Source organism: Petromyzon marinus (assembly GCF_048934315.1).
Source record: "Petromyzon marinus isolate PM22_M1 ecotype Great Lakes invasive population chromosome 84 unlocalized genomic scaffold, UKy_Petmar_22M1.pri1.0 chr84_unloc.8, whole genome shotgun sequence".
Classification (NCBI taxonomy): domain Eukaryota; kingdom Metazoa; phylum Chordata; class Hyperoartia; order Petromyzontiformes; family Petromyzontidae; genus Petromyzon; species Petromyzon marinus.
Genome location: NW_027422645.1, coordinates 32,501 through 56,929, shown reverse-complemented (window position 1 = coordinate 56,929; position 24,429 = coordinate 32,501). Strand labels below are relative to the sequence as shown.

The 24,429-nt window shown below is 51.5% G+C and overlaps 1 protein-coding gene across 1 annotated transcript in view; it reads left to right on the top strand.

The window, feature by feature from the left end:
* LOC142908510 (solute carrier family 15 member 4-like) overlaps positions 1–24,429 on the top strand; it is a 53,220-nt gene that overhangs the window by 2,687 nt on the left and 26,104 nt on the right. The window contains exons 2-6 of the mRNA XM_076059244.1: positions 3,715–3,971; positions 14,088–14,221; positions 16,311–16,830; positions 22,606–22,669; positions 24,161–24,311. Of these exons, the coding sequence (XP_075915359.1) occupies positions 3,764–3,971; positions 14,088–14,221; positions 16,311–16,830; positions 22,606–22,669; positions 24,161–24,311 (1,077 nt within the window). The 5' untranslated portion in view covers positions 3,715–3,763. The remainder of the gene's footprint in view (positions 1–3,714; positions 3,972–14,087; positions 14,222–16,310; positions 16,831–22,605; positions 22,670–24,160; positions 24,312–24,429) is intronic.

The following is a 24,429-nucleotide window of genomic DNA, read 5'->3' as shown; positions in this document are numbered from 1 at the left end:
AGTGATGATGGTAGTAGTGGTGATGATGTCTGTGTGTAGGTACAACACGGTGGTTCTTGGCCTACTAGTCTACACGCTGGGTGTCGTGGTGATGATGATGGTAGTGGTGATGATGATGCTGGTAGTGATGATGGTAGTGGTGATGATGGTAGTGGTGATGATGTCTGTGTGTAGGTACAACACGGTGGTTCTCGGCCTACTAGTCTACAAGCTGGCTGTCGTGGTGATGGTAGTGGTAGTGGTGATGATGGTAGTGATGATGATGGTAGTGATGATGGTAGTGGTAGTGGTGATGTCTGTGTGTAGGTACAACACGGTGGTTCTCGGCCTACTAGTCTACACGCTGGGTGTCGTGATGATGGTGATTGTAATAATGATGATGATGGTAGTGATGATGATGGTAGTGGTGATGATGGTAGTGATGATGGTGATGATGATGATGGTGGTGATGATGATGGTAGTGGTAGTGATGATGGTAGTGGTGATGATGTCTGTGTGTAGGTACAACACGGTGGTTCTCGGCCTACTAGTCTACACGCTGGCTATCGTGGTGATGGTAGTGGTAGTGGTGATGATGGTAGTGATGATGGTAGTGGTGATGATGTCTGTGTGTAGGTACAACACGGTGCTTCTCGGCCTACTAGCCTACACGCTGGCTGTCGTGGTGATGGTAGTGGCAGTGGTGATGATGTCTGTGTGTAGGTACAACACGGTTGTTCTTGGCCTACTAGTCTACACGCTGGGTGTCGTGATGATGGTGATTGTAATGATGATGATGATGGTAGTGATGATGATGGTAGTGGTGATGATGGTAGTGGTAGTGGTGATGATGTCTGTGTGTAGGTACAACATGGTTGTTCTTGGCCTACTAGTCTATACGCTGGGTGTCATGGTGATGGTAGTGGTAGTGGTGATGATGATGGTAGTGATGATGATGGTAGTGGTGATGGTGATGTTGGTAGTGATGATGGTAGTGGTAGTGATGATGGTAGTGGTAGTGATGATGGTAGTGGTGATGATGTCTGTGTGTAGGTACAACACGGTGCTTCTCGGCCTACTAGTCTACACGCTGGCTGTCGTGGTGATGGTGATAATGGTAGTAGTGATGATGTCTGTGTGTAGGTACAACACGGTGTTTCTCGGCCTACTAGTCTACACGCTGGGTGTCGTGGTGATGGTGATGATGGTAGTGGTGATGATGTCTGTGTGTAGGTACAACATGGTTGTTCTTGGCCTACTAGTCTACACGCTGGGTGTCGTGATGATGGTGATTGTAATGATGATGATGATGGTAGTGATAATGATGGTAGTGGTGATGATGGTAGTGGTAGTGGTGATGATGGTAGTGATGATGATGGTAGTGATGATGGTGATGATGATGATGGTGGTGATGATGATGGTAGTGGTAGTGATGATGGTAGTGGTGATGATGTCTGTGTGTAGGTACAACACGGTGGTTCTCGGCCTACTAGTCTACACGCTGGGTGTCGTGGTGATGGTGATGATGATGGTAGTGGTGATGATGGTAGTGGTGATGATGGTAGTGATGATGGTGATGATGATGATGGTGGTGATGATGATTGTAGTGGTAGTGATGATGATAGTGATGATGGTAGTGGTGATGATGTCTGTGTGTAGGTACAACACGGTGGTTCTCGGCCTACTAGTCTACACGCTGGGTGTCGTGGTGATGGTGATGATGGTAGTGATGATGATGGTAGTGATGATGATGGTAGTGGTGATGATGATGGTAGTGATGATGGTAGTGGTGATGATGTCTGTGTGTAGGTACAACACGGTGGTTCTCGGCCTACTAGTCTACACGCTGGGTGTCGTGGTGATGGTGATGATGGTAGTGGTGATGATGATGATGGTGGTGATGATGGTAGTGGTGATGATGGTAGTGGTGATGGTGATGATGATGATGGTAGTGGTAGTGATGATGGTAGTGGTAGTGGTGATGATGATGGTAGTGATGATGATGGTAGTGGTGATGGTGATGATGATGATGATGGTAGTAGTGGTGATGATGTCTGTGTGTAGGTACAACACGGTGGTTCTCGGCCTACTAGTCTACACGCTGGCTGTCGTGGTGATGGTAGTGATGATGGTAGTGGTGATGATGGTAGTGATGATGGTAGTGATGATGGTAGTGATGATGGTAGTGGTAGTGATGATGATGGTAGTGGTGATGGTAGTGATGATGATGTCTGTGTGTAGGTACAACACGGTTGTTCTCGGCCTACTAGTCTACACGCTGGGTGTCGTGGTGATGGTAGTGGTAGTGGTGATGATGATGGTAGTGGTGATGGTGATGGTAGTGATGATGATGGTGATGATGGTAGTGGTAGTGATGATGTCTGTGTGTAGGTACAACACGGTGCTTCTCGGCCTACTAGTCTACACGCTGGGTGTCGTGGTGATGGTAGTGGTAGTGGTGATGATGGTAGTGGTAGTGATGATGGTAGTGATGATGGTAGTGGTGATGATGTCTGTGTGTAGGTACAACACGGTGGTTCTCGGCCTACTAGTCTACACGCTGGCTGTCGTGGTGATGGTAGTGGTAGTGGTGATGATGATGGTAGTGATGATGATGGTAGTGGTGATGATGATGATGGTAGTAGTGGTGATGATGTCTGTGTGTAGGTACAACACGGTGGTTCTCGGCCTACTAGTCTACACGCTGGGTGTCGTGGTGATGGTGATGATGGTGGTGATGATGATGGTAGTGGTAGTGATGATGGTAGTGATGATGGTAGTGGTGATGATGTCTGTGTGTAGGTACAACACGGTGGTTCTCGGCCTACTAGTCTACACGCTGGCTGTCGTGGTGATGGTGATGATGGTAGTGGTGATGATGGTAGTGATGATGGTAGTGATGATGATGGTAGTGGTAGTGATGATGTCTGTGTGTAGGTACAACACGGTGCTTCTCGGCCTACTAGTCTACACGCTGGCTGTCGTGGTGATGGTAGTGGTAGTGGTGATGATGGTAGTGATGATGGTAGTGGTAATGGTAGTGATGATGTCTGTGTGTAGGTATAACACGGTGTATCTCGGCCTACTAGTCTACACGCTGGGTGTCGTGGTGATGGTAGTGGTAGTGGTGATGATGGTGATGGTGGTAGTGATGATGATGGTAGTGGTGATGATGGTAGTGGTAGTGATGATGGTAGTAGTGATGATGTCTGTGTGTAGGTACAACACAGTGGTTCTCGGCCTACTAGTCTACACGCTGGCTGTCGTGGTGATGGTGATGATGGTAGTGGTGATGATGTCTGTGTGTAGGTACAACACGGTGGTTCTCGGCCTACTAGTCTACACGCTGGGTGTCGTGGTGATGGTAGTGGTAGTGGTGATGATGATGGTAGTGATGATGATGGTAGTGGTGATGGTGATGATGATGATGGTAGTAGTGGTGATGATGTCTGTGTGTAGGTACAACACGGTGGTTCTCGGCCTACTAGTCTACACGCTGGCTGTCGTGGTGATGGTGATGATGGTAGTGGTGATGATGTCTGTGTGTAGGTACAACACGGTGGTTCTCGGCCTACTAGTCTACACGCTGGCTGTCGTGATGGTAGTGATGATGGTAGTGGTAGTGGTGATGATGATGGTAGTGGTAGTGATGATGGTAGTGATGATGGTAGTGATGATGGTAGTGATGATGATGATGGTAGTGATGGTGGTAGTGGTGATGATGTCTGTGTGTAGGTACAACACGGTGGTTCTCGGCCTACTAGTCTACACGCTGGGTGTCGTGATGTTCCCGGGGCTGGCCACGCTGGACACCCTCCACCTGTGGTGTGGCTCGCGCGACCTCCTGCCCCTCCGCCCGGCCACAACTGCAGCCACAACCACAACCACAACAACCACAACAACCACAACAACAACCACAACAACCACAACAACCACAACAACAGTGGCGGCGGTCGCAGCGATGATTACAAACGTAACGGCAGCGTTGCAAGGTGAGGGCATCCACATCATCAGCAGCATCAGCAACAGCATCATCATTGACTGAGTGAGTGAGTGTGTGAGTGAGTGAGTGGGTGAGTGACTGAGTGAGTGACTGAGTGAGTGACTGAGTGAGTGACTGAGTGGGTGAGTGGGTGAGTGAGTGAATGAGTGAGTGAGTGAGTTAGTGACTGAGTGAGTGAGTGAGTGACTGAGTGAGTGAGTTAGTGAGTGACTGAGTGAGTGAGTGACTGAGTGAGTGAGTGAGTGACTGAGTGACTGACTGAGTGAGTGAGTGACTGAGTGAGTGACTGAGTGAGTGAGTGAATGAGTGAGTGAGTGAGTTAGTGACTGAGTGAGTGAGTGAGTGACTGAGTGAGTGAGTTAGTGAGTGACTGAGTGAGTGAGTGACTGAGTGAGTGAGTGAGTGACTGAGTGACTGACTGAGTGAGTGAGTGACTGAGTGACTGAGTGAGTTACTAAGTGACTGAGTGAGTGACTGAGTAAGTGACTGAGTGAGTGACTGAGTGACTGAGTGACTGACTGACTGAGTGAGTGAGTGACTGACTGAGTGAGTGACTGAGTGAGTGACTGACTGAGTGACTGACTGAGTGACTGACGGAGTGACTGACTGAGTGAGTGAGTGAGTGACTGACTGAGTGAGTGAGTGACTGACTGAGTGAGTGAGTGAGTGACTGAGTGAGTGACTGAGTGAGTGACTGAGTGAGTGGCTGAGTGACTGAGTGAGTGACTGAGTGAGTGAGTGACTGACTGAGTGAGTGAGTGACTGAGTGAGTGAGTGACTGAGCGATTGACTGAGTGAGTGACTGAGTGACTGAGTGAGTGACTGACTGAGTGATTGACTGAGTGAGTGACTGAGTGACTGAGTGACTGACTGAGTGACTGAGTGAGTGACTGACTGAGTGACTGAGTGAGTGACTGAGTGACTGACTGAGTGAGTGACTGAGTGACTGACTGAGTGAGTGACTGAGTGACTGACTGAGTGACTGAGTGAGTGACTGACTAAGTGAGTGACTGAGTGACTGACTGAGTGAGTGACTGAGTGAGTGACTGACTGAGTGATTGACTTAGTGAGTGACTGAATGACTGACTGAGTGAGTGACTGACTGAGTGACTGACGGAGTGACTGACGGAGTGACTGACTGAGTGAGTGAGTGACTGACTGAGTGAGTGAGTGACTGACTGAGTGAGTGAGTGAGTGACTGACTGACTGAGTGACTGACTGACTGAGTGAGTGACTGAGTGAGTGAGTTAGTGAGTGACTGAGTGACTGACTGACTGAGTGAGTGACTGAATGACTGACTGAGTAACTGATTGACTGAGTGAGTGACTGAGTGAGTGACTGACTGAGTGAGTGACTGAGTGACTGACTGAGTGAGTGAGTGACTGAGTGAGTGAGTGAGTGAGTGACTGACTGACTGAGTGACTGACTGACTGAGTGAGTGACTGAGTGAGTGAGTTAGTGAGTGACTGAGTGACTGACTGACTGAGTGAGTGACTGAATGACTGACTGAGTAACTGATTGACTGAGTGAGTGACTGAGTGAGTGACTGACTGAGTGAGTGACTGAGTGAGTGAGTGACTGACTGAGTGAGTGAGTGAGTGACTGACTGAGTGACTGACTGACTGAGTGAGTGACTGAGTGAGTGAGTTAGTGAGTGACTGAGTGACTGACTGACTGAGTGAGTGACTGAGTGACTGACTGAGTGAGTGAGTGACTGACTGAGTGACTGAGTGACTGACTGAGTGAGTGACTGACTGAGTGAGTGACTGAGTGAGTGAGTGAGTGACTGAGTGAGTGAGTGACTGAGTGAGTGACTGAGTGACTGACTGAGTGACTGAGTAATTGACTGAGTGAGTGACTGAGTGAGTGACTGACAGTGAGTTACTGAGTGAGTGACTGACTGAGTGACTGACTGAGTGAGTGACTGAGTGAGTGACTGACTGAGTGACTGACTGAGTGAGTGACTGACTGAGTGAGTGACTGACTGAGTGACTGACTGACTGAGTGACTGACTGACTGAGTGACTGAGTGAGTGAGTGACTGAGTGAGTGAGTGAGTGAATGAGTGAGTGAGTTAGTGACTGAGTGAGTGAGTGAGTGACTGAGTGACTGACTGAGTGACTGACTGAGTGAGTGAGTGGGTGAGTGAGTGAGTGACTGACTGAGTGACTGACTGAGTGAGTGAGTGGGTGAGTGAGTGAGTGAGTGACTGAGTGAGTGACTGACTGAGTGACTGAGTGAGTGACTGAGTGACTGACTGAGTGAGTGACTGAGTGACTGACTGAGTGAGTGACTGAGTGACTGACTGAGTGACTGAGTGAGTGACTGACTAAGTGAGTGACTGAGTGACTGACTGAGTGAGTGACTGAGTGAGTGACTGACTGAGTGATTGACTTAGTGAGTGACTGAATGACTGACTGAGTGAGTGACTGACTGAGTGACTGACGGAGTGACTGACGGAGTGACTGACTGAGTGAGTGAGTGACTGACTGAGTGAGTGAGTGACTGACTGAGTGAGTGAGTGAGTGAGTGACTGAGTGAGTGAGTGACTGAGTGAGTGACTGAGTGACTGACTGAGTGACTGAGTGACTGACTGACTGAGTGAGTGACTGAATGACTGACTGAGTAACTGATTGACTGAGTGAGTGACTGAGTGAGTGAGTGAGTGACTGAGTGACTGACTGAGTGAGTGAGTGACTGAGTGACTGAGTGAGTTACTAAGTGACTGAGTGAGTGACTGAGTAAGTGACTGAGTGAGTGACTGAGTGACTGAGTGACTGACTGACTGAGTGAGTGAGTGACTGACTGAGTGACTGAATGACTGACTGAGTAACTGATTGACTGAGTGAGTGACTGAGTGAGTGACTGACTGAGTGAGTGACTGAGTGAGTGAGTGACTGACTGAGTGAGTGAGTGAGTGACTGACTGAGTGACTGACTGACTGAGTGAGTGACTGAGTGAGTGAGTTAGTGAGTGACTGAGTGACTGACTGACTGAGTGAGTGACTGAGTGACTGACTGAGTGAGTGAGTGACTGACTGAGTGACTGAGTGACTGACTGAGTGAGTGACTGACTGAGTGAGTGACTGAGTGAGTGAGTGAGTGACTGAGTGAGTGAGTGACTGAGTGAGTGACTGAGTGACTGACTGAGTGACTGAGTAATTGACTGAGTGAGTGACTGAGTGAGTGACTGACAGTGAGTTACTGAGTGAGTGACTGACTGAGTGACTGACTGAGTGAGTGACTGAGTGAGTGACTGACTGAGTGACTGACTGAGTGAGTGACTGACTGAGTGAGTGACTGACTGAGTGACTGACTGACTGAGTGACTGACTGACTGAGTGACTGAGTGAGTGAGTGACTGAGTGAGTGAGTGAGTGAATGAGTGAGTGAGTTAGTGACTGAGTGAGTGAGTGAGTGACTGAGTGACTGACTGAGTGACTGACTGAGTGAGTGAGTGGGTGAGTGAGTGAGTGACTGACTGAGTGACTGACTGAGTGAGTGAGTGGGTGAGTGAGTGAGTGAGTGACTGAGTGAGTGACTGAGTGAGTGAGTGAGTGAATGAGTGAGTGAGTTAGTGACTGAGTGAGTGAGTGAGTGACTGAGTGACTGACTGAGTGACTGAGTGAGTGAGTGAGTGGGTGAGTGAGTGAGTGACTGAGTGAGTGACTGACTGACTGAGTGAGTGACTGAGTGACTGACTGAGTGAGTGAGTGAGTGACTGAGTGAGTGACTGAGTGAGTGAGTGAGTGAATGAGTGAGTGAGTTAGTGACTGAGTGAGTGAGTGAGTGACTGAGTGACTGACTGAGTGACTGACTGAGTGAGTGAGTGACTGAGTGACTGACTGAGTTACTAAGTGACTGAGTGAGTGACTGAGTAAGTGACTGAGTGAGTGACTGAGTGACTGAGTGACTGACTGACTGAGTGACTGACGGAGTGACTGACTGAGTGAGTGAGTGACTGACTGAGTGAGTGACTGACTGAGTGAGTGAGTGACTGACTGAGTGAGTGACTGACTGAGTGAGTGACTGAGTGAGTGACTGAGTGAGTGGCTGAGTGACTGAGTGAGTGACTGAGTGAGTGAGTGAGTGACTGAGTGAGTGAGTGACTGAGTGAGTGAGTGACTGAGTGATTGACTGAGTGAGTGACTGAGTGAGTGACTGACTGAGTGATTGACTGAGTGAGTGAGTGACTGAGTGACTGACTGAGTGACTGAGTGAGTGAGTGAGTGGGTGAGTGAGTGAGTGAGTGACTGAGTGAGTGACTGAGTGAGTGAGTGAGTGGGTGAGTGAGTGAGTGACTGAGTGAGTGAGTGACTGAGTGAGTGAGTGAGTGGGTGAGTGAGTGAGTGACTGAGTGAGTGACTGACTGAGTGAGTGACTGAGTGACTGACTGAGTGAGTGAGTGAGTGACTGAGTGAGTGACTGAGTGAGTGAGTGAGTGAATGAGTGAGTGAGTTAGTGACTGAGTGAGTGAGTGAGTGACTGAGTGACTGACTGAGTGACTGACTGAGTGAGTGAGTGACTGAGTGACTGACTGAGTTACTAAGTGACTGAGTGAGTGACTGAGTAAGTGACTGAGTGAGTGACTGAGTGACTGAGTGACTGACTGACTGAGTGACTGACGGAGTGACTGACTGAGTGAGTGAGTGACTGACTGAGTGAGTGACTGACTGAGTGAGTGAGTGACTGACTGAGTGAGTGACTGACTGAGTGAGTGACTGAGTGAGTGACTGAGTGAGTGGCTGAGTGACTGAGTGAGTGACTGAGTGAGTGAGTGAGTGACTGAGTGAGTGAGTGACTGAGTGAGTGAGTGACTGAGTGATTGACTGAGTGAGTGACTGAGTGAGTGACTGACTGAGTGATTGACTGAGTGAGTGAGTGACTGAGTGACTGAGTGACTGACTGAGTGACTGAGTGAGTGAGTGAGTGGGTGAGTGAGTGAGTGAGTGACTGAGTGAGTGACTGAGTGAGTGAGTGAGTGGGTGAGTGAGTGAGTGACTGAGTGAGTGACTGACTGAGTGAGTGACTGAGTGACTGACTGAGTGAGTGAGTGAGTGACTGAGTGAGTGACTGAGTGAGTGAGTGAGTGAATGAGTGAGTGAGTTAGTGACTGAGTGAGTGAGTGAGTGACTGAGTGACTGACTGAGTGACTGACTGAGTGAGTGAGTGACTGAGTGACTGACTGAGTTACTAAGTGACTGAGTGAGTGACTGAGTAAGTGACTGAGTGAGTGACTGAGTGACTGAGTGACTGACTGACTGAGTGACTGACGGAGTGACTGACTGAGTGAGTGAGTGACTGACTGAGTGAGTGACTGACTGAGTGAGTGAGTGACTGACTGAGTGAGTGACTGACTGAGTGAGTGACTGAGTGAGTGACTGAGTGAGTGGCTGAGTGACTGAGTGAGTGACTGAGTGAGTGAGTGAGTGACTGAGTGAGTGAGTGACTGAGTGAGTGAGTGACTGAGTGATTGACTGAGTGAGTGACTGAGTGAGTGACTGACTGAGTGATTGACTGAGTGAGTGAGTGACTGAGTGACTGAGTGACTGACTGAGTGACTGAGTGAGTGACTGACTGAGTGACTGACTGAGTGACTGAGTGACTGACTGAGTGAGTGACTGAGTGACTGACTGAGTGACTGACTGAGTGACTGACTGAGTGACTGAGTGAGTGACTGACTAAGTGAGTGACTGAGTGACTGACTGAGTGAGTGACTGAGTGAGTGACTGACTGAGTGATTGACTTAGTGAGTGACTGAGTGAGTGACTGAGTGAGTGACTGACTGAGTGACTGACGGAGTGACTGACTGAGTGAGTGAGTGACTGACTGAGTGAGTGACTGACTGAGTGAGTGAGTGACTGACTGAGTGAGTGACTGACTGAGTGAGTGACTGAGTGAGTGACTGAGTGAGTGGCTGAGTGACTGAGTGAGTGACTGAGTGAGTGAGTGACTGAGTGAGTGAGTGACTGAGTGAGTGAGTGACTGAGTGATTGACTGAGTGAGTGACTGAGTGAGTGACTGACTGAGTGATTGACTGAGTGAGTGAGTGACTGAGTGACTGAGTGACTGACTGAGTGACTGAGTGAGTGAGTGAGTGGGTGAGTGAGTGAGTGAGTGACTGAGTGAGTGACTGAGTGAGTGAGTGAGTGGGTGAGTGAGTGAGTGACTGAGTGAGTGAGTGACTGAGTGAGTGAGTGAGTGGGTGAGTGAGTGAGTGACTGAGTGAGTGACTGACTGAGTGAGTGACTGAGTGACTGACTGAGTGAGTGAGTGAGTGACTGAGTGAGTGACTGAGTGAGTGAGTGAGTGAATGAGTGAGTGAGTTAGTGACTGAGTGAGTGAGTGAGTGACTGAGTGACTGACTGAGTGACTGACTGAGTGAGTGAGTGACTGAGTGACTGACTGAGTTACTAAGTGACTGAGTGAGTGACTGAGTAAGTGACTGAGTGAGTGACTGAGTGACTGAGTGACTGACTGACTGAGTGACTGACGGAGTGACTGACTGAGTGAGTGAGTGACTGACTGAGTGAGTGACTGACTGAGTGAGTGAGTGACTGACTGAGTGAGTGACTGACTGAGTGAGTGACTGAGTGAGTGACTGAGTGAGTGGCTGAGTGACTGAGTGAGTGACTGAGTGAGTGAGTGAGTGACTGAGTGAGTGAGTGACTGAGTGAGTGAGTGACTGAGTGATTGACTGAGTGAGTGACTGAGTGAGTGACTGACTGAGTGATTGACTGAGTGAGTGAGTGACTGAGTGACTGAGTGACTGACTGAGTGACTGAGTGAGTGAGTGAGTGGGTGAGTGAGTGAGTGAGTGACTGAGTGAGTGACTGAGTGAGTGAGTGAGTGGGTGAGTGAGTGAGTGACTGAGTGAGTGACTGACTGAGTGAGTGACTGAGTGACTGACTGAGTGAGTGAGTGAGTGACTGAGTGAGTGACTGAGTGAGTGAGTGAGTGAATGAGTGAGTGAGTTAGTGACTGAGTGAGTGAGTGAGTGACTGAGTGACTGACTGAGTGACTGACTGAGTGAGTGAGTGACTGAGTGACTGACTGAGTTACTAAGTGACTGAGTGAGTGACTGAGTAAGTGACTGAGTGAGTGACTGAGTGACTGAGTGACTGACTGACTGAGTGACTGACGGAGTGACTGACTGAGTGAGTGAGTGACTGACTGAGTGAGTGACTGACTGAGTGAGTGAGTGACTGACTGAGTGAGTGACTGACTGAGTGAGTGACTGAGTGAGTGACTGAGTGAGTGGCTGAGTGACTGAGTGAGTGACTGAGTGAGTGAGTGAGTTACTGAGTGAGTGAGTGACTGAGTGAGTGAGTGACTGAGTGATTGACTGAGTGAGTGACTGAGTGAGTGACTGACTGAGTGATTGACTGAGTGAGTGAGTGACTGAGTGACTGAGTGACTGACTGAGTGACTGAGTGAGTGACTGACTGAGTGACTGAGTGAGTGACTGAGTGACTGAGTGAGTGACTGAGTGACTGACTGAGTGAGTGACTGAGTGACTGACTGAGTGACTGACTGAGTGACTGAGTGAGTGACTGACTAAGTGAGTGACTGAGTGACTGACTGAGTGAGTGACTGAGTGAGTGACTGACTGAGTGATTGACTTAGTGAGTGACTGAGTGAGTGACTGACTGAGTGACTGACGGAGTGACTGACTGAGTGAGTGAGTGACTGACTGAGTGAGTGAGTGACTGACTGAGTGAGTGAGTGAGTGACTGACTGAGTGACTGACTGACTGAGTGAGTGACTGAGTGAGTGAGTTAGTGAGTGACTGAGTGACTGACTGACTGAGTGAGTGACTGAATGACTGACTGAGTAACTGATTGACTGAGTGAGTGACTGAGTGACTGACCGAGTGAGTGACTGACTGAGTGAGTGAGTGACTGAGTGAGTGAGTGACTGAGTGAGTGACTGAGTGACTGACTGAGTGACTGAGTAATTGACTGAGTGACTGACTGAGTGAGTGACTGAGTGACTGACTGAGTGAGTGAGTGAGTGAGTGACTGAGTGAGTGACTGAGTGAGTGAGTGAGTGAATGAGTGAGTGAGTTAGTGACTGAGTGAGTGAGTGAGTGACTGAGTGACTGACTGAGTGACTGACTGAGTGAGTGAGTGACTGAGTGACTGACTGAGTTACTAAGTGACTGAGTGAGTGACTGAGTAAGTGACTGAGTGAGTGACTGAGTGACTGAGTGACTGACTGACTGAGTGACTGACGGAGTGACTGACTGAGTGAGTGAGTGACTGACTGAGTGAGTGACTGACTGAGTGAGTGAGTGACTGACTGAGTGAGTGACTGACTGAGTGAGTGACTGAGTGAGTGACTGAGTGAGTGGCTGAGTGACTGAGTGAGTGACTGAGTGAGTGACTGAGTGAGTGAGTGAGTGACTGAGTGAGTGAGTGACTGAGTGAGTGAGTGACTGAGTGATTGACTGAGTGAGTGACTGAGTGAGTGACTGACTGAGTGATTGACTGAGTGAGTGAGTGACTGAGTGACTGAGTGACTGACTGAGTGACTGAGTGAGTGAGTGAGTGGGTGAGTGAGTGAGTGAGTGACTGAGTGAGTGACTGAGTGAGTGAGTGAGTGGGTGAGTGAGTGAGTGACTGAGTGAGTGACTGACTGAGTGAGTGACTGAGTGACTGACTGAGTGAGTGAGTGAGTGACTGAGTGAGTGACTGAGTGAGTGAGTGAGTGAATGAGTGAGTGAGTTAGTGACTGAGTGAGTGAGTGAGTGACTGAGTGACTGACTGAGTGACTGACTGAGTGAGTGAGTGACTGAGTGACTGACTGAGTTACTAAGTGACTGAGTGAGTGACTGAGTAAGTGACTGAGTGAGTGACTGAGTGACTGAGTGACTGACTGACTGAGTGACTGACGGAGTGACTGACTGAGTGAGTGAGTGACTGACTGAGTGAGTGACTGACTGAGTGAGTGAGTGACTGACTGAGTGAGTGACTGACTGAGTGAGTGACTGAGTGAGTGACTGAGTGAGTGGCTGAGTGACTGAGTGAGTGACTGAGTGAGTGAGTGAGTGACTGAGTGAGTGAGTGACTGAGTGAGTGAGTGACTGAGTGATTGACTGAGTGAGTGACTGAGTGAGTGACTGACTGAGTGATTGACTGAGTGAGTGAGTGACTGAGTGACTGAGTGACTGACTGAGTGACTGAGTGAGTGACTGACTGAGTGACTGAGTGAGTGACTGAGTGACTGAGTGAGTGACTGAGTGACTGACTGAGTGAGTGACTGAGTGACTGACTGAGTGACTGACTGAGTGACTGAGTGAGTGACTGACTAAGTGAGTGACTGAGTGACTGACTGAGTGAGTGACTGAGTGAGTGACTGACTGAGTGATTGACTTAGTGAGTGACTGAGTGAGTGACTGACTGAGTGACTGACGGAGTGACTGACTGAGTGAGTGAGTGACTGACTGAGTGAGTGAGTGACTGACTGAGTGAGTGAGTGAGTGACTGACTGAGTGACTGACTGACTGAGTGAGTGACTGAGTGAGTGAGTTAGTGAGTGACTGAGTGACTGACTGACTGAGTGAGTGACTGAATGACTGACTGAGTAACTGATTGACTGAGTGAGTGACTGAGTGACTGACCGAGTGAGTGACTGACTGAGTGAGTGAGTGACTGAGTGAGTGAGTGACTGAGTGAGTGACTGAGTGACTGACTGAGTGACTGAGTAATTGACTGAGTGAGTGACTGAGTGAGTGACTGACAGTGAGTTACTGAGTGAATGACTGACTGAGTGAGTGACTGAGTGAGTGACTGAGTGACTGAGTGAGTGACTGACTGAGTGAGTGACTGAGTGAGTGACTGAGTGACTGACTGAGTGACTGACTGAGTGAGTGACTGACTGAGTGACTGACTGACTGAGTGACTGACTGACTGACTGAGTGACTGACTGAGTGACTGAGTGAGTGACTGAGTGAGTGACTGACTGAGTGACTGACTGACTGAGTGACTGACTGAGTGACTGACTGACTGAGTGACTGACTGACTGAGTGACTGAGTGAGTGACTGACTGAGTGACTTAGTGAGTGAGGCACTGATAGTCCCCCCCCTCTCCCCGCCCCTCCCCTCAGGCCCCCCCCCTATGGATGAGGGGGGGGCTGAGCCCCTCCCCTACTGCCGTGCCCCCACCTACCTCGGCCTGCTGGTCATGGCCCTGGGGGTCGGGGCGGTGAAGGCCAACATCACCACGTTCGGGGCCGACCAGGTGGGTGGGTGGGTGGGTGGGGGGGTGGGTGGGTGGGTGGGTGGGGGGGTGGGTGGGTGGGGGGGTGGGGGGGTGGGTGGGTGGGTGAATCAGTGGGCGAGTGAGTGAGTGTATGAGTGAGTGTATGAGTGAGTGTATGAGTGTATGAGTGAGTGAGTGTATGAGTGAGTGTATGAGTGAGTGTATGAGTGTATGAGTGAGTGAGTGTATGAGTGAGTGTATGAGTGAGTGAGTGTATGAGTGAGTGAGTGAGTGTATGAGTGAGTGTATGAGTGAGTGAGTGTATGAGTGAGTGTATGAGTGAGTGAGTGTATGAGTGAGTGAGTGAGTGTATGAGTGAGTGTATGAGTGAGTCAGTGAGTGTATGAGTGAGTGAGTGTATGAGTGAGTGAGTGTATGAGTGAGTGAGTGAGTGTATGAGTGAGTGTATGAGTGAGTGAGTGTATGAGTGTATGAGTGAGTGAGTGTATGAGTGAGTGAGTGTATGAGTGAGTGTATGAATGAGTGAGTGAGTGTATGAGTGAGTGAGTGTATGAGTGAGTGTATGAGTGAGTGAGTGAGTGTATGAGTGAGTGAGTGTATGAGTTAGTGAGCGTATGAGTGAGTGTATGAGTGAGTGTATGAGTGAGTGAGTGTATGAGTGAGTGAGTGTATGAGTGAGTGTATGAGTGAGTGAGTGTATGAGTGAGTGAGTGTATGAGTGAGTGTATGAGTGAGTGAGTGTATGAGTGAGTGAGTGAGTGTATGAGTGAGTGTATGAGTGAGTCAGTGAGTGTATGAGTGAGTGTATGAGTGAGTGAGTGTATGAGTGAGTGTATGAGTGAGTGAGTGTATGAGTGAGTGAGTGTATGAGTGAGTGAGTGTATGAGTGAGTGAGTGTATGAGTGAGTGAGTGTATGAGTGAGTGTATGAGTGAGTGAGTGTATGAGTGAGTGAGTGTATGAGTGAGTGAGTGTATGAGTGAGTGAGTGTATGAGTGAGTGTATGAGTGAGTGAGTGTATGAGTGAGTGAGTGTATGAGTGAGTGAGTGTATGAGTGAGTGAGTGTATGAGTGAGTGAGTGTATGAGTGAGTGAGTGTATGAGTGAGTGTATGAGTGAGTGTATGAGTGAGTGAGTGTATGAGTGAGTGAGTGTATGAGTGAGTGAGTGTATGAGTGAGTGAGTGTATGAGTGAGTGTATGAGTGAGTGTATGAGTGAGTGAGTGTATGAGTGAGTGAGTGTATGAGTGAGTGAGTGTATGAGTGAGTGTATGAATGAGTGAGTGAGTGTATGAGTGAGTGAGTGTATGAGTGAGTGTATGAGTGAGTGTATGAGTGAGTGTATGAGTGAGTGAGTGTATGAGTGAGTGTATGAGTGAGTGAGTGTATGAGTGAGTGAGTGAGTGTATGAGTGAGTGAGTGTATGAGTGAGTGAGTGTATGAGTGAGTGAGTGTATGAGTGAGTGAGTGTATGAGTGAGTGTATGAGTGAGTGTATGAGTGAGTGAGTGTATGAGTGAGTGAGTGTATGAGTGAGTGAGTGTATGAGTGAGTGAGTGTATGAGTGAGTGAGTGTATGAGTGAGTGTATGAGTGAGTGTATGAGTGAGTGTATGTGTGAGTGTATGAGTGAGTGTATGTGTGAGTGTATGAGTGAGTGAGTGAGTGTATGAGTGAGTGAGTGTATGAGTGAGTGAGTGTATGAGTGAGTGAGTGTATGAGTGAGTATATGAGTGAGTGAGTGTATGAGTGAGTGTATGAGTGAGTGTATGAGTGAGTGTATGAGTGAGTGAGTGTATGAGTGAGTGTGTGAGTGAGTGTATGAGTGAGTGTATGAGTGAGTGTATGAGTGAGTGTATGAGTGAGTGTACGAGTGAGTGTATGAGTGAGTGTATGAGTGAGTGTATGAGTGAGTGTATGAGTGAGTGTATGAGTGAGTGAGTGTATGAGTGAGTGAGTGTATGAGTGAGTGTCTCTATCTCCCCCCTCTCCTCCCGGTGTGCATCTCTCTTAACGCACCACCACCACCACCACCGCCACCACCACCCCCACCACCACCCCCACCACCACCACCACCACCCACCCACCACCACCGCCACCACCGCCGTAGGCTCGCCACGCGTCCGCCACCACCACCACCACCACCACCACCGCCACCACCACCGCCACCACCGCCGACTCCGTGCGGGTCTTCTTTTCCCGCCTCTACTGGAGCGTGAACCTGGGGGCCCTGCTAGCCCTGGGCCCCGTCGCCTTCGTGCAGGAGAACTTCGCCTTCGGTGCCGGCAACGTCGCCGCCGCCGCCGCTCTCGCCCTGGCCCTGGCCGTCTTCGCCGGCGCCCGGCCGCTCTTCCGGCTGCGGCCGGCGGCCGGCCGCGGTGGTGGTGGTGGTGGTGGTGGTGGCCGCGGTGGTGGTGGTGGTGGTGGTGAAGGTGGTGGTGGGAGTCTCATCGCAAGAGCCCTGGTCACAGCTTGCCGGCCGAGATGCTGCTGCTGCTGCTGCTGCTGCGGTGACGGTGACGGTGAAGGTGGTGGTGACGGTGGTGGTGACGGTGAAGGTGGTGACGGTGACGAATTTGATGGAATCGAGCTGAGGAGGAGGAGGAGATGGTGCAGCAGCTGCTGTTGTGGTGAGTGGAGTTGGTGACGTGGCGGTGACCACCACCACCGTCACCATGGTGGTGGTGGTGATGGTGATGGTGGTGGTGATGGTGATGGTGGTGGTGATGGTGGTGGTGATGGTGATGGTGGTGGTGATGGTGATGGTGGTGATGGTGGTGGTGATGGTGATGGTGGTGATGGTGGTGATGGTGGTGGTGGTGGTGGTGATGGTGGTGGTGGTGATGGTGATGGTAGTGGTGATGGTGGTGATGGTGGTGGTGGTGGTGATGGTGGTGGTGATGGTGATGGTGGTGATGGTGGTGGTGATGGTGGTGATGGTGGTGATGGTGGTGGTGGTGGTGGTGGTGATGGTGGTGGTGATGGTGATGGTGGTGATGGTGGTGATGGTGGTGGTGGTGGTGGTGATGGTGGTGGTGGTGGTGATGGTGATGGTGGTGATGGTGGTGGTGATGGTGATGGTGGTGATGGTGGTGATGGTGGTGGTGGTGGTGGTCCTGATGATGGTGGTGATGATGGTGATGGTGGGTCTCTGTGTGAGTCACTGATGGTGATGGTGGTGGTGGTGGTGATGATGGTGGTGATGGTGATGGTGGTAGTGGTGGTGATGGTGGTGATGGTGGTGGTGGTGATGGTGGTCCTTATGATGGTGGTGATGATGGTGATGGTGGGTCTCTGTGTGAGTCACTGATGGTGTGATGGTGGTTGTGGTGACGGTGGTGGTGATGGTGGTGGTGGTGATGGCAAAACAACCCCCTACCTCCTCACGGTGCCGAACGGGCAACTCTTTCGTGGACAGTGCTGTGGGGGGAGGTCCAATTTCGATTGGCTCCTCCCCTCATGGCGTGTGACCATCACAGGGGCTAAACAGGGGCTCTGGACGGGTGCGAGTGGCTGGTAACCCCTCCACCTTCAATTAATTACCACTAAACCGCGAATTAAGTATATAACTAATAAGCTTGTGGCGGAGGCCCCGGGGGGCCAGGCGTCTATGACGTCTCCTGGCCAAACCCCAATTGGCGGAGCCAGGAGATTGAATCTCTACCCTCGGGGCTCCTCCAGAAACAACGAAAAGCCACTACGGGTGGCCACGTGGAATGTTCGAACGCTCACTGCGGAGGAGAGTCTGCCACGCCTCTGTCCGGAGCTGGACCGCTACCGCCTGGATCTCTGTGGCATTCAGGAGGTCCGGTGGACCGGCTCTGGCTCCTGCCACCATGAGGGGTGGACAGTCCTCTACTTGGGGCAGCAGACTGCCAAACAACAGGGTGTGGCTCTTCTTTTGAACAAAAGAATGAAGGGGGCGTGGGAGCGTGGCGGTGAGGTGTGGGAAGCTGTAAGCCCCAGGCTACTTTGGGCACGCCTTCCCATAAACCGGAGGTGAGGAATGGTGGTCGTGGTTACTTATGCCCCCACCGAAGATGAACATCCGTGGAGGGATGCAGGCAAAGCCGATGAGTCAGATGCCTTCTATGACCTCCTGTCACAGGTGCTGGCTAAAGTGGCCCCTCGGGATAGAGTCATCATGTTGGGTGACTTCAATGCCCGAGTTGGTCATGATGCTGGCACCTGGTCTGGAGTGATTGGAGGGCATGGGCCAGATCAGCTCAATAACAACGGTAGGAGGCTGCTAGATTTTTGTGCAGCCCATGGGTTGTAATTACCAACACGCTGTTCCGGCATCGGCACATCCACACAACATCATGGATGCATGCCGGGTCCAAGCAAGAACATCTGCTGGACTACATAGTGACAGACCAGCGGATGCGAGCCCATGTCCTTCTAACCAGGAGCTATCGTGGAGCTGATCTGCCCTCTGACCATCGACTAGTCATCTGTAAGATGCGCCTGCCATTCTTCCACTCCGGTGGTGTACACCCAGGACCCCATTCCAACCTAAAGTGGCCTGGTCTCAGTTATCTGATGAAAGTTGCAAGCGAGAATTTCATCATCGCTTGCGGCTGGGATTGGCATCATCCCCGACTCCTCCTGATGTCGAGGGTAAATGGGCGAGGTTTAGGACTGTGGCTCATGCAGCTGCAATGGCTGCTTTGGGTACGTGGTCCAGACCTACCCAGAGACCCTGGCTGACAGAGGAGGTGTTCAGGATGGTTGAGAAAAAGCGACAGGCCCACTGTCATCGGCTACAGAATCCCACGTCAGAGAACGAGGAGGCTTACCGCAGCCTTCGCTCGGAGGTTCGGAGAGCCGTGAGGCGCTGCAAGGATGGGTGGTGGTCGCGGGTTGCTGAGGAGATGGAGTCTGTCTCAGTGGCCCGTGACCACAAATCTCTATTTAAATCCAAAAAAGCAACCTGCAGCGCCACACCTATTACCATCATTAGGGGAAAAACGGTGATCCAATCTCCGACTCCCAGGAACAGGTTTGCAGATTTGCTGAGCATTTCTGTGAGGTCCTGGGGGAGGGAAAATCCCTCAGCCAGGAAAACATCGTGGCACAAAGTGGGGATGACCCTGCTGAGGCGGCGGTGCCTCAAATATTGGAAGAAGTCACCCCCTGTGAGTGGCTGGCTGAGGTGCCATCTGTTGAGGAAGTACTGAAGGCGATCGGGAGTCTGAGACCAGGAAAGACAGCGGGCAGAGATGATCTCCCAAGCGAAATGCTGAGGGAGGGTGGCGTTTGTGCACAGACTGCCCTATATGACATCATAACAACAGTCTGGACCACTGGACGGGTTCTGCAGGATTGGAAGGATGCCCTGGTGGTCCCCCTTTTTAAGAAGGGGGACCGCACAGACTGTAACAACTACAGGGGCATCTCACTCCTCAGTGTGCCGGGAAAGGTCCTGGCAAGGATTATTCAGCATCGCCTTGCCAGGCACGCTGAGGAGAGGCTTGCGGAGCCCCAAATCGGTTTCAGGAAAGGGCGGTCCTGCACAGATGCCATATTTTCTGTCCGTCTGCTACAGCAGAGGTGTAGGGAATTCCAACAAGACCTACATCTCTGCTTTATTGACCTGGTCAAGGCCTATGATACCATCAGTAGGCCTGGGCTCTGGGTTGTTCTTCGTGATTTTGGAGTCCCTGACCCCCTGCTCACGATCATTAAGGACCTTCATGATGGTGAGCGGGCCCGGGTAAAACTATGTGGCCAGGAGTCAGAGCCATTCCCTGTACACCTTGGGGTGCGACAGGGATGTCCTCTGGCTCCCACATTTAACATCTATTTTGACCACGTAGTTTGTGAAGCCTTCAATAGCTGTACCGGGGGAATCTCCATATGGTACAGATATAATGGGAGGCTGATCGATGCCCGGATGCGGTCAAGGGATGGCTCCCTATTGCTCAACCACGTTATGTATGCTGATGATTTGGTAATAGCTGCTCATTCAGAGGAGGAGTTGGAGACGCTGCTGCTGAGACTGGAGCATGCCACTAAGAGGTGGGGCCTTACCATCAGCCCCACCAAAACTAAGCACCTGCCTGGGTATTTTGTACCATCGGACACTCCACCCCCACAACTCCCAATCGGTGATGGGGCAGTTGTGGAGCGAGTGGAGAGTTTCCCATACCTGGGCAGTGTACTTATGACCGGCTCCAGTTTAACAGCAGAGGTCTCACTCCGAATCAGTCGAGCAGCAATATCTTTTCATCGGTTGTATAACGCTGTGTGGAAGCTACCTGGTCTGTCGCTCCACACTAAGCTTCAGGTCTTCTCGGCCACGGTCATTCCCTCCCTTCTCTACGCTCGCGAAACGTGGACCCCCCTAATGGAACATCTTCGCCGGTTAGAAACATTTAGGCTGGCCTGCCTACGATCCATCCTGGGTTTAACCAGACTGGATTGTGTGAGGAGCTCACAAATCCTTGAAAGATCTGGGCAAGGTCCCATCGATGAGCTCCTTCGGCGAGGCAAGGCTGCGATGGCTGGGTGATGTAGCCCGCATGCCCAGCCACCGCATGCCGAAATAGCTTTTGTTCGGACGGATCGAGGGGGCTAAACGGGCGCGGCACGGGCTAGAGAAGAGATGGAGTGATGTGGTACAGGAGGACGTGGAGCTGAGTGGACTTGCCGATGACTGGTACCAGCGGTGTCAAGATCGGCCTCTGTGGAGGAGGCTCGTGAAGGATGCTACTGGGCAGTTGGAGGTAGTCGCCCTCCAACAACAACGGAGGGCGGAGGAGCGACGCTCACAACAACGAGCGGAGCGCCGGGTGGCTAAAGCACAGCAGGTTGGCACAGTAGGGGGCACAGGTGGTGCATCAGCCAGTCATCTCAGTCAGTCGACCCGTGGCACCTGGGTCTGCCCCGTGACCTCCTGCCAGCGGGCATTCGACACTTCATGTGGCCTCAGGGTGCACATAGCCTGGCACAAGCGTCGTGGTGACGTCACCGCCACTTAGTGGTGAATAGCGGTTGTTGTTGTTGATGGTGGTGGTGGGTCTCTGTGTGAGTCACAGGTGGTGGTGGTGGTGGTGATGATGGTGGTGGTGGGTCTCTGTGTGAGTCATAGGTGGTGACGGTGGTGGTGGTGATGGTGATGGTGGTGATGGTGGTGGTGATGGTGGTGGTGGTGTTGGTGGTGGTGATGGAGGTGGTGATGTTGGTGGTGATGGTGGTGGTGATGGTGGTGGTGATGGTGGTGATGGGTCTCTGTGTGAGTCACAGGTGGTGATGGTGGTGATGGTGGTGGTGACGGTGGTGATGGTGGTGGTTTTGGTGGTGATGGGTCTCTGTGTGAGTCACAGGTGGTGATGGTGGTGACGGTGATGGTGACGGTGGTGGTGACGGTGGTGGTGATGGTGGTGGTGACGGTGGTGATGGTGGTGACGGTGATGGTGGTGGTGGTGGTGGTGGTGACGGTGGTGATGGTGGTGGTGACGGTGGTGGTGATGGTGGTGGTGGTGATGGTGGTGGTGACGGTGGTGATGGTGGTGGTGATGGTGGTGGTGGTGACGGTGGTGATGGTGGTGGTGACGGTGGTGATGGTGGTGGTGACGGTGGTGGTGATGGTGGTGGTGACGGTGGTGACGGTGGTGGTGACGGTGGTGGTGATGGTGGTGATGGTGGTGGTGATGGTGGCGATGGGTCTCTGTGTGAGTCACACGTGGTGGTGATGGTGGTGGTGTGTATCTGTGTGAGTTACAGGTGGTGATGGTGGTGGTGACGGTGATGGTGATGGTGGTGGTGTGTATCTGTGTGAGTTACAGGTGGTGATGGTGGTGGTGACGGTGGTGGTGATGGTGGTGGTGTGTATCTGTGTGAGTTACAGGTGGTGATGGTGGTGGTGACGGTGATGGTGATGGTGGTGGTGTGTCTCTGTGTGAGTTACAGGTGGTGATGGTGATGGTGGTGATGGTGGTGGTGTGTGTCTGTGTGAGTTACAGGTGGTGATGGTGGTGATGGTGGTGGTGGTGGTGACGGTGATGGTGATGGTGGTGATGGGTCTCTGTGTGAGTTACAGGTGGTGATGGTGGTGATGGTGATGGTGGTGGTGACGGTGATGGTGATGGTGGTGATGGGTCTCTGTGTGAGTTACAGGTGGTGACGGTGGTGATGGTGGTGATGGTGGTGGCGATGATGGTGGTGATGGTGGTGATGGGTCTCTGTGTGAGTCACAGGTGGTGAAGGTGGTGATGGTGGTGGTGACGGTGATGGTGATGGTGGTGATGGGTCTCTGTGTGAGTTACAGGTGGTGATGGTGGTGGTGACGGTGATGGTGGTGGTGTGTCTCTGTGTGAGTTACAGGTGGTGATGGTGGTGATGGTGGTGATGGTGGTGATGATGATGGTGATGGTGGTGATGGGTCTCTGTGTGAGTCACAGGTGGTGAAGGTGGTGATGGCGACGACGATGATGGTGATGCCGAGGCACTGGTGAGACCAGACAGGTGAGGGATACCACTAGGTTGACTCAGACGTAAACGTGAGTAGAGGTGATGATTGACGTGGTGGTCGTGGTGGTGATGGTGGTGATGGTGGTGGTGATGGTGGTGGTGGTGGTAGTTTGTTGGTGGTGATGGTGGTGGTGTGATGGTGGTGGTGGTGGTGTGGATGAAGGTGGTGGCGGTGGTGATGATGAAGGTGGTGGTGGTTTTGGTGGTGGTGGTGGTGTGGTGGTGATGATGAAGGTGGTGGTGGTTTTGGTGGTGGTGTGGTGGTGATGATGAAGGTGGTGGTGGTGGTGGTGGTAGTGTGGTGGTGGTAGTGATGATGGTGGTGGTGGTGTGGTGGTGGTGATGATGAAGGTGGTGGTAGTGGTGTGTGTCTGTGTGTGTCTGTGTCTCTGTGTCTCTCTGTGTCTGTGCGTGTGAGTGTGTCTGTGTGTGTCGGTGTGTCTCTGTGTTTCTGTGTGTCTCTGTGTGTCTGTGTGTCTCTGTGTGTCTGTGTGTCTCTGTGTGTCTGTGTGTCTCAGTATGTCTCTGTGTGTCTGTGCGTGTGTGTGTCTGTGTGTGTCTGTGTGTGTCTGTGTGTCTCTGTGTGTCTGTGTGTCTGTGTGTGTCTCTGTGTGTCTGTGCGTGTGTGTGTATCGCTGTGTGTCTGTGTTTGTCTGTATCTGTGTGTCTGTGTCTCTGTGTGTCTGTGTGTCTGTCTCTGTGTGTGTGTGTGTCTCTGTGTGTCTCTGTGTGTCTGTGTGTCTGTGTGTGTCCCTGTGTGTCTCTGTGTGTCTGTGTGTCTCTGTTTGTCTGTGTGTCTCTGTGTGTCTGTGTGTCTGTGTGTCCGTGTGTGTCTCTGTGTGGTTGTGTGTGTCTGTGTGTGTCTCTGTGTGTCGGTGTCTCTGTGTGTCTGTGTGTCACTGTGTGTCGGTGTCTCTGTGTGTCTGTGTGTCTCTGTGTGTCTCTTTGTGTCTGGGTGTGTCTGTGTGTCTCTGTCTGTGTGTCTCTGTATATCTCTGTGTGGCTGTGCGTGTCTGTGCGTGTGTGTGTCTGTGTGTCTCTGTGTGTCTGTGTGTGTCTGTGTGTCTCTGTGTGTCTGTGTGTCTCTGTGTGTCTCTGTGTGTCTGCGTGTGTGTGTCTGTGCGTGTGTGTGTCTGTGTGTCTGTGTGTGACTGTGTGTGTCTGTGTGTCTCTGTGTGAGTCTCTGTGTGTCTGTGTGTGTCTGTGTGTCTGCGTGTCGGTGTGTCTGTGTCTCTGTGTGTCTGTGTGTGTCTGTGTGTGTCTGTGTGTCTCTGTGTGTGTGTCTGTGTCTCTGTGTCTCTGTGTGTCTGTGTGTCTGTGTCTCTGTGTGTGTCTGTGTGTCTGTGTGTGTGTCTGTGTCTCTGTGTCTCTGTGTGTGTCTGTGTGTCTCTGTGTGTGTCTGTGTGTGTCTGTGTGTGTCTGTGTCTCCACGTCTCTGTGTGTGTCTCCACGTCTCTGTGTGTCTCTGTGTCTCTGTCTTCGCAGCGGACAAGACTGGACCCACGACCTGTGCCCTCCATCTGCCGCTCCTCCTCCTCCTCCTGCTCCTCCTCCTCCACCCGCTCCTCCCGTCACCTCGGACGATTCCTGGAGATTTGTCGAAGGTGGAGCAGGAGTTGGAGGAGGTGGAGGAGCGGTGGGTGGAGCGGTGGGTGGTGGAGGTGGTGGTGGAGCGGTGGGTGGAGCGGTGGATGGTGGAGGAGGTGATGGAGCGGTGGGCAGGATGAGGAGGATGATGAGGAGGAGGAGGTTGG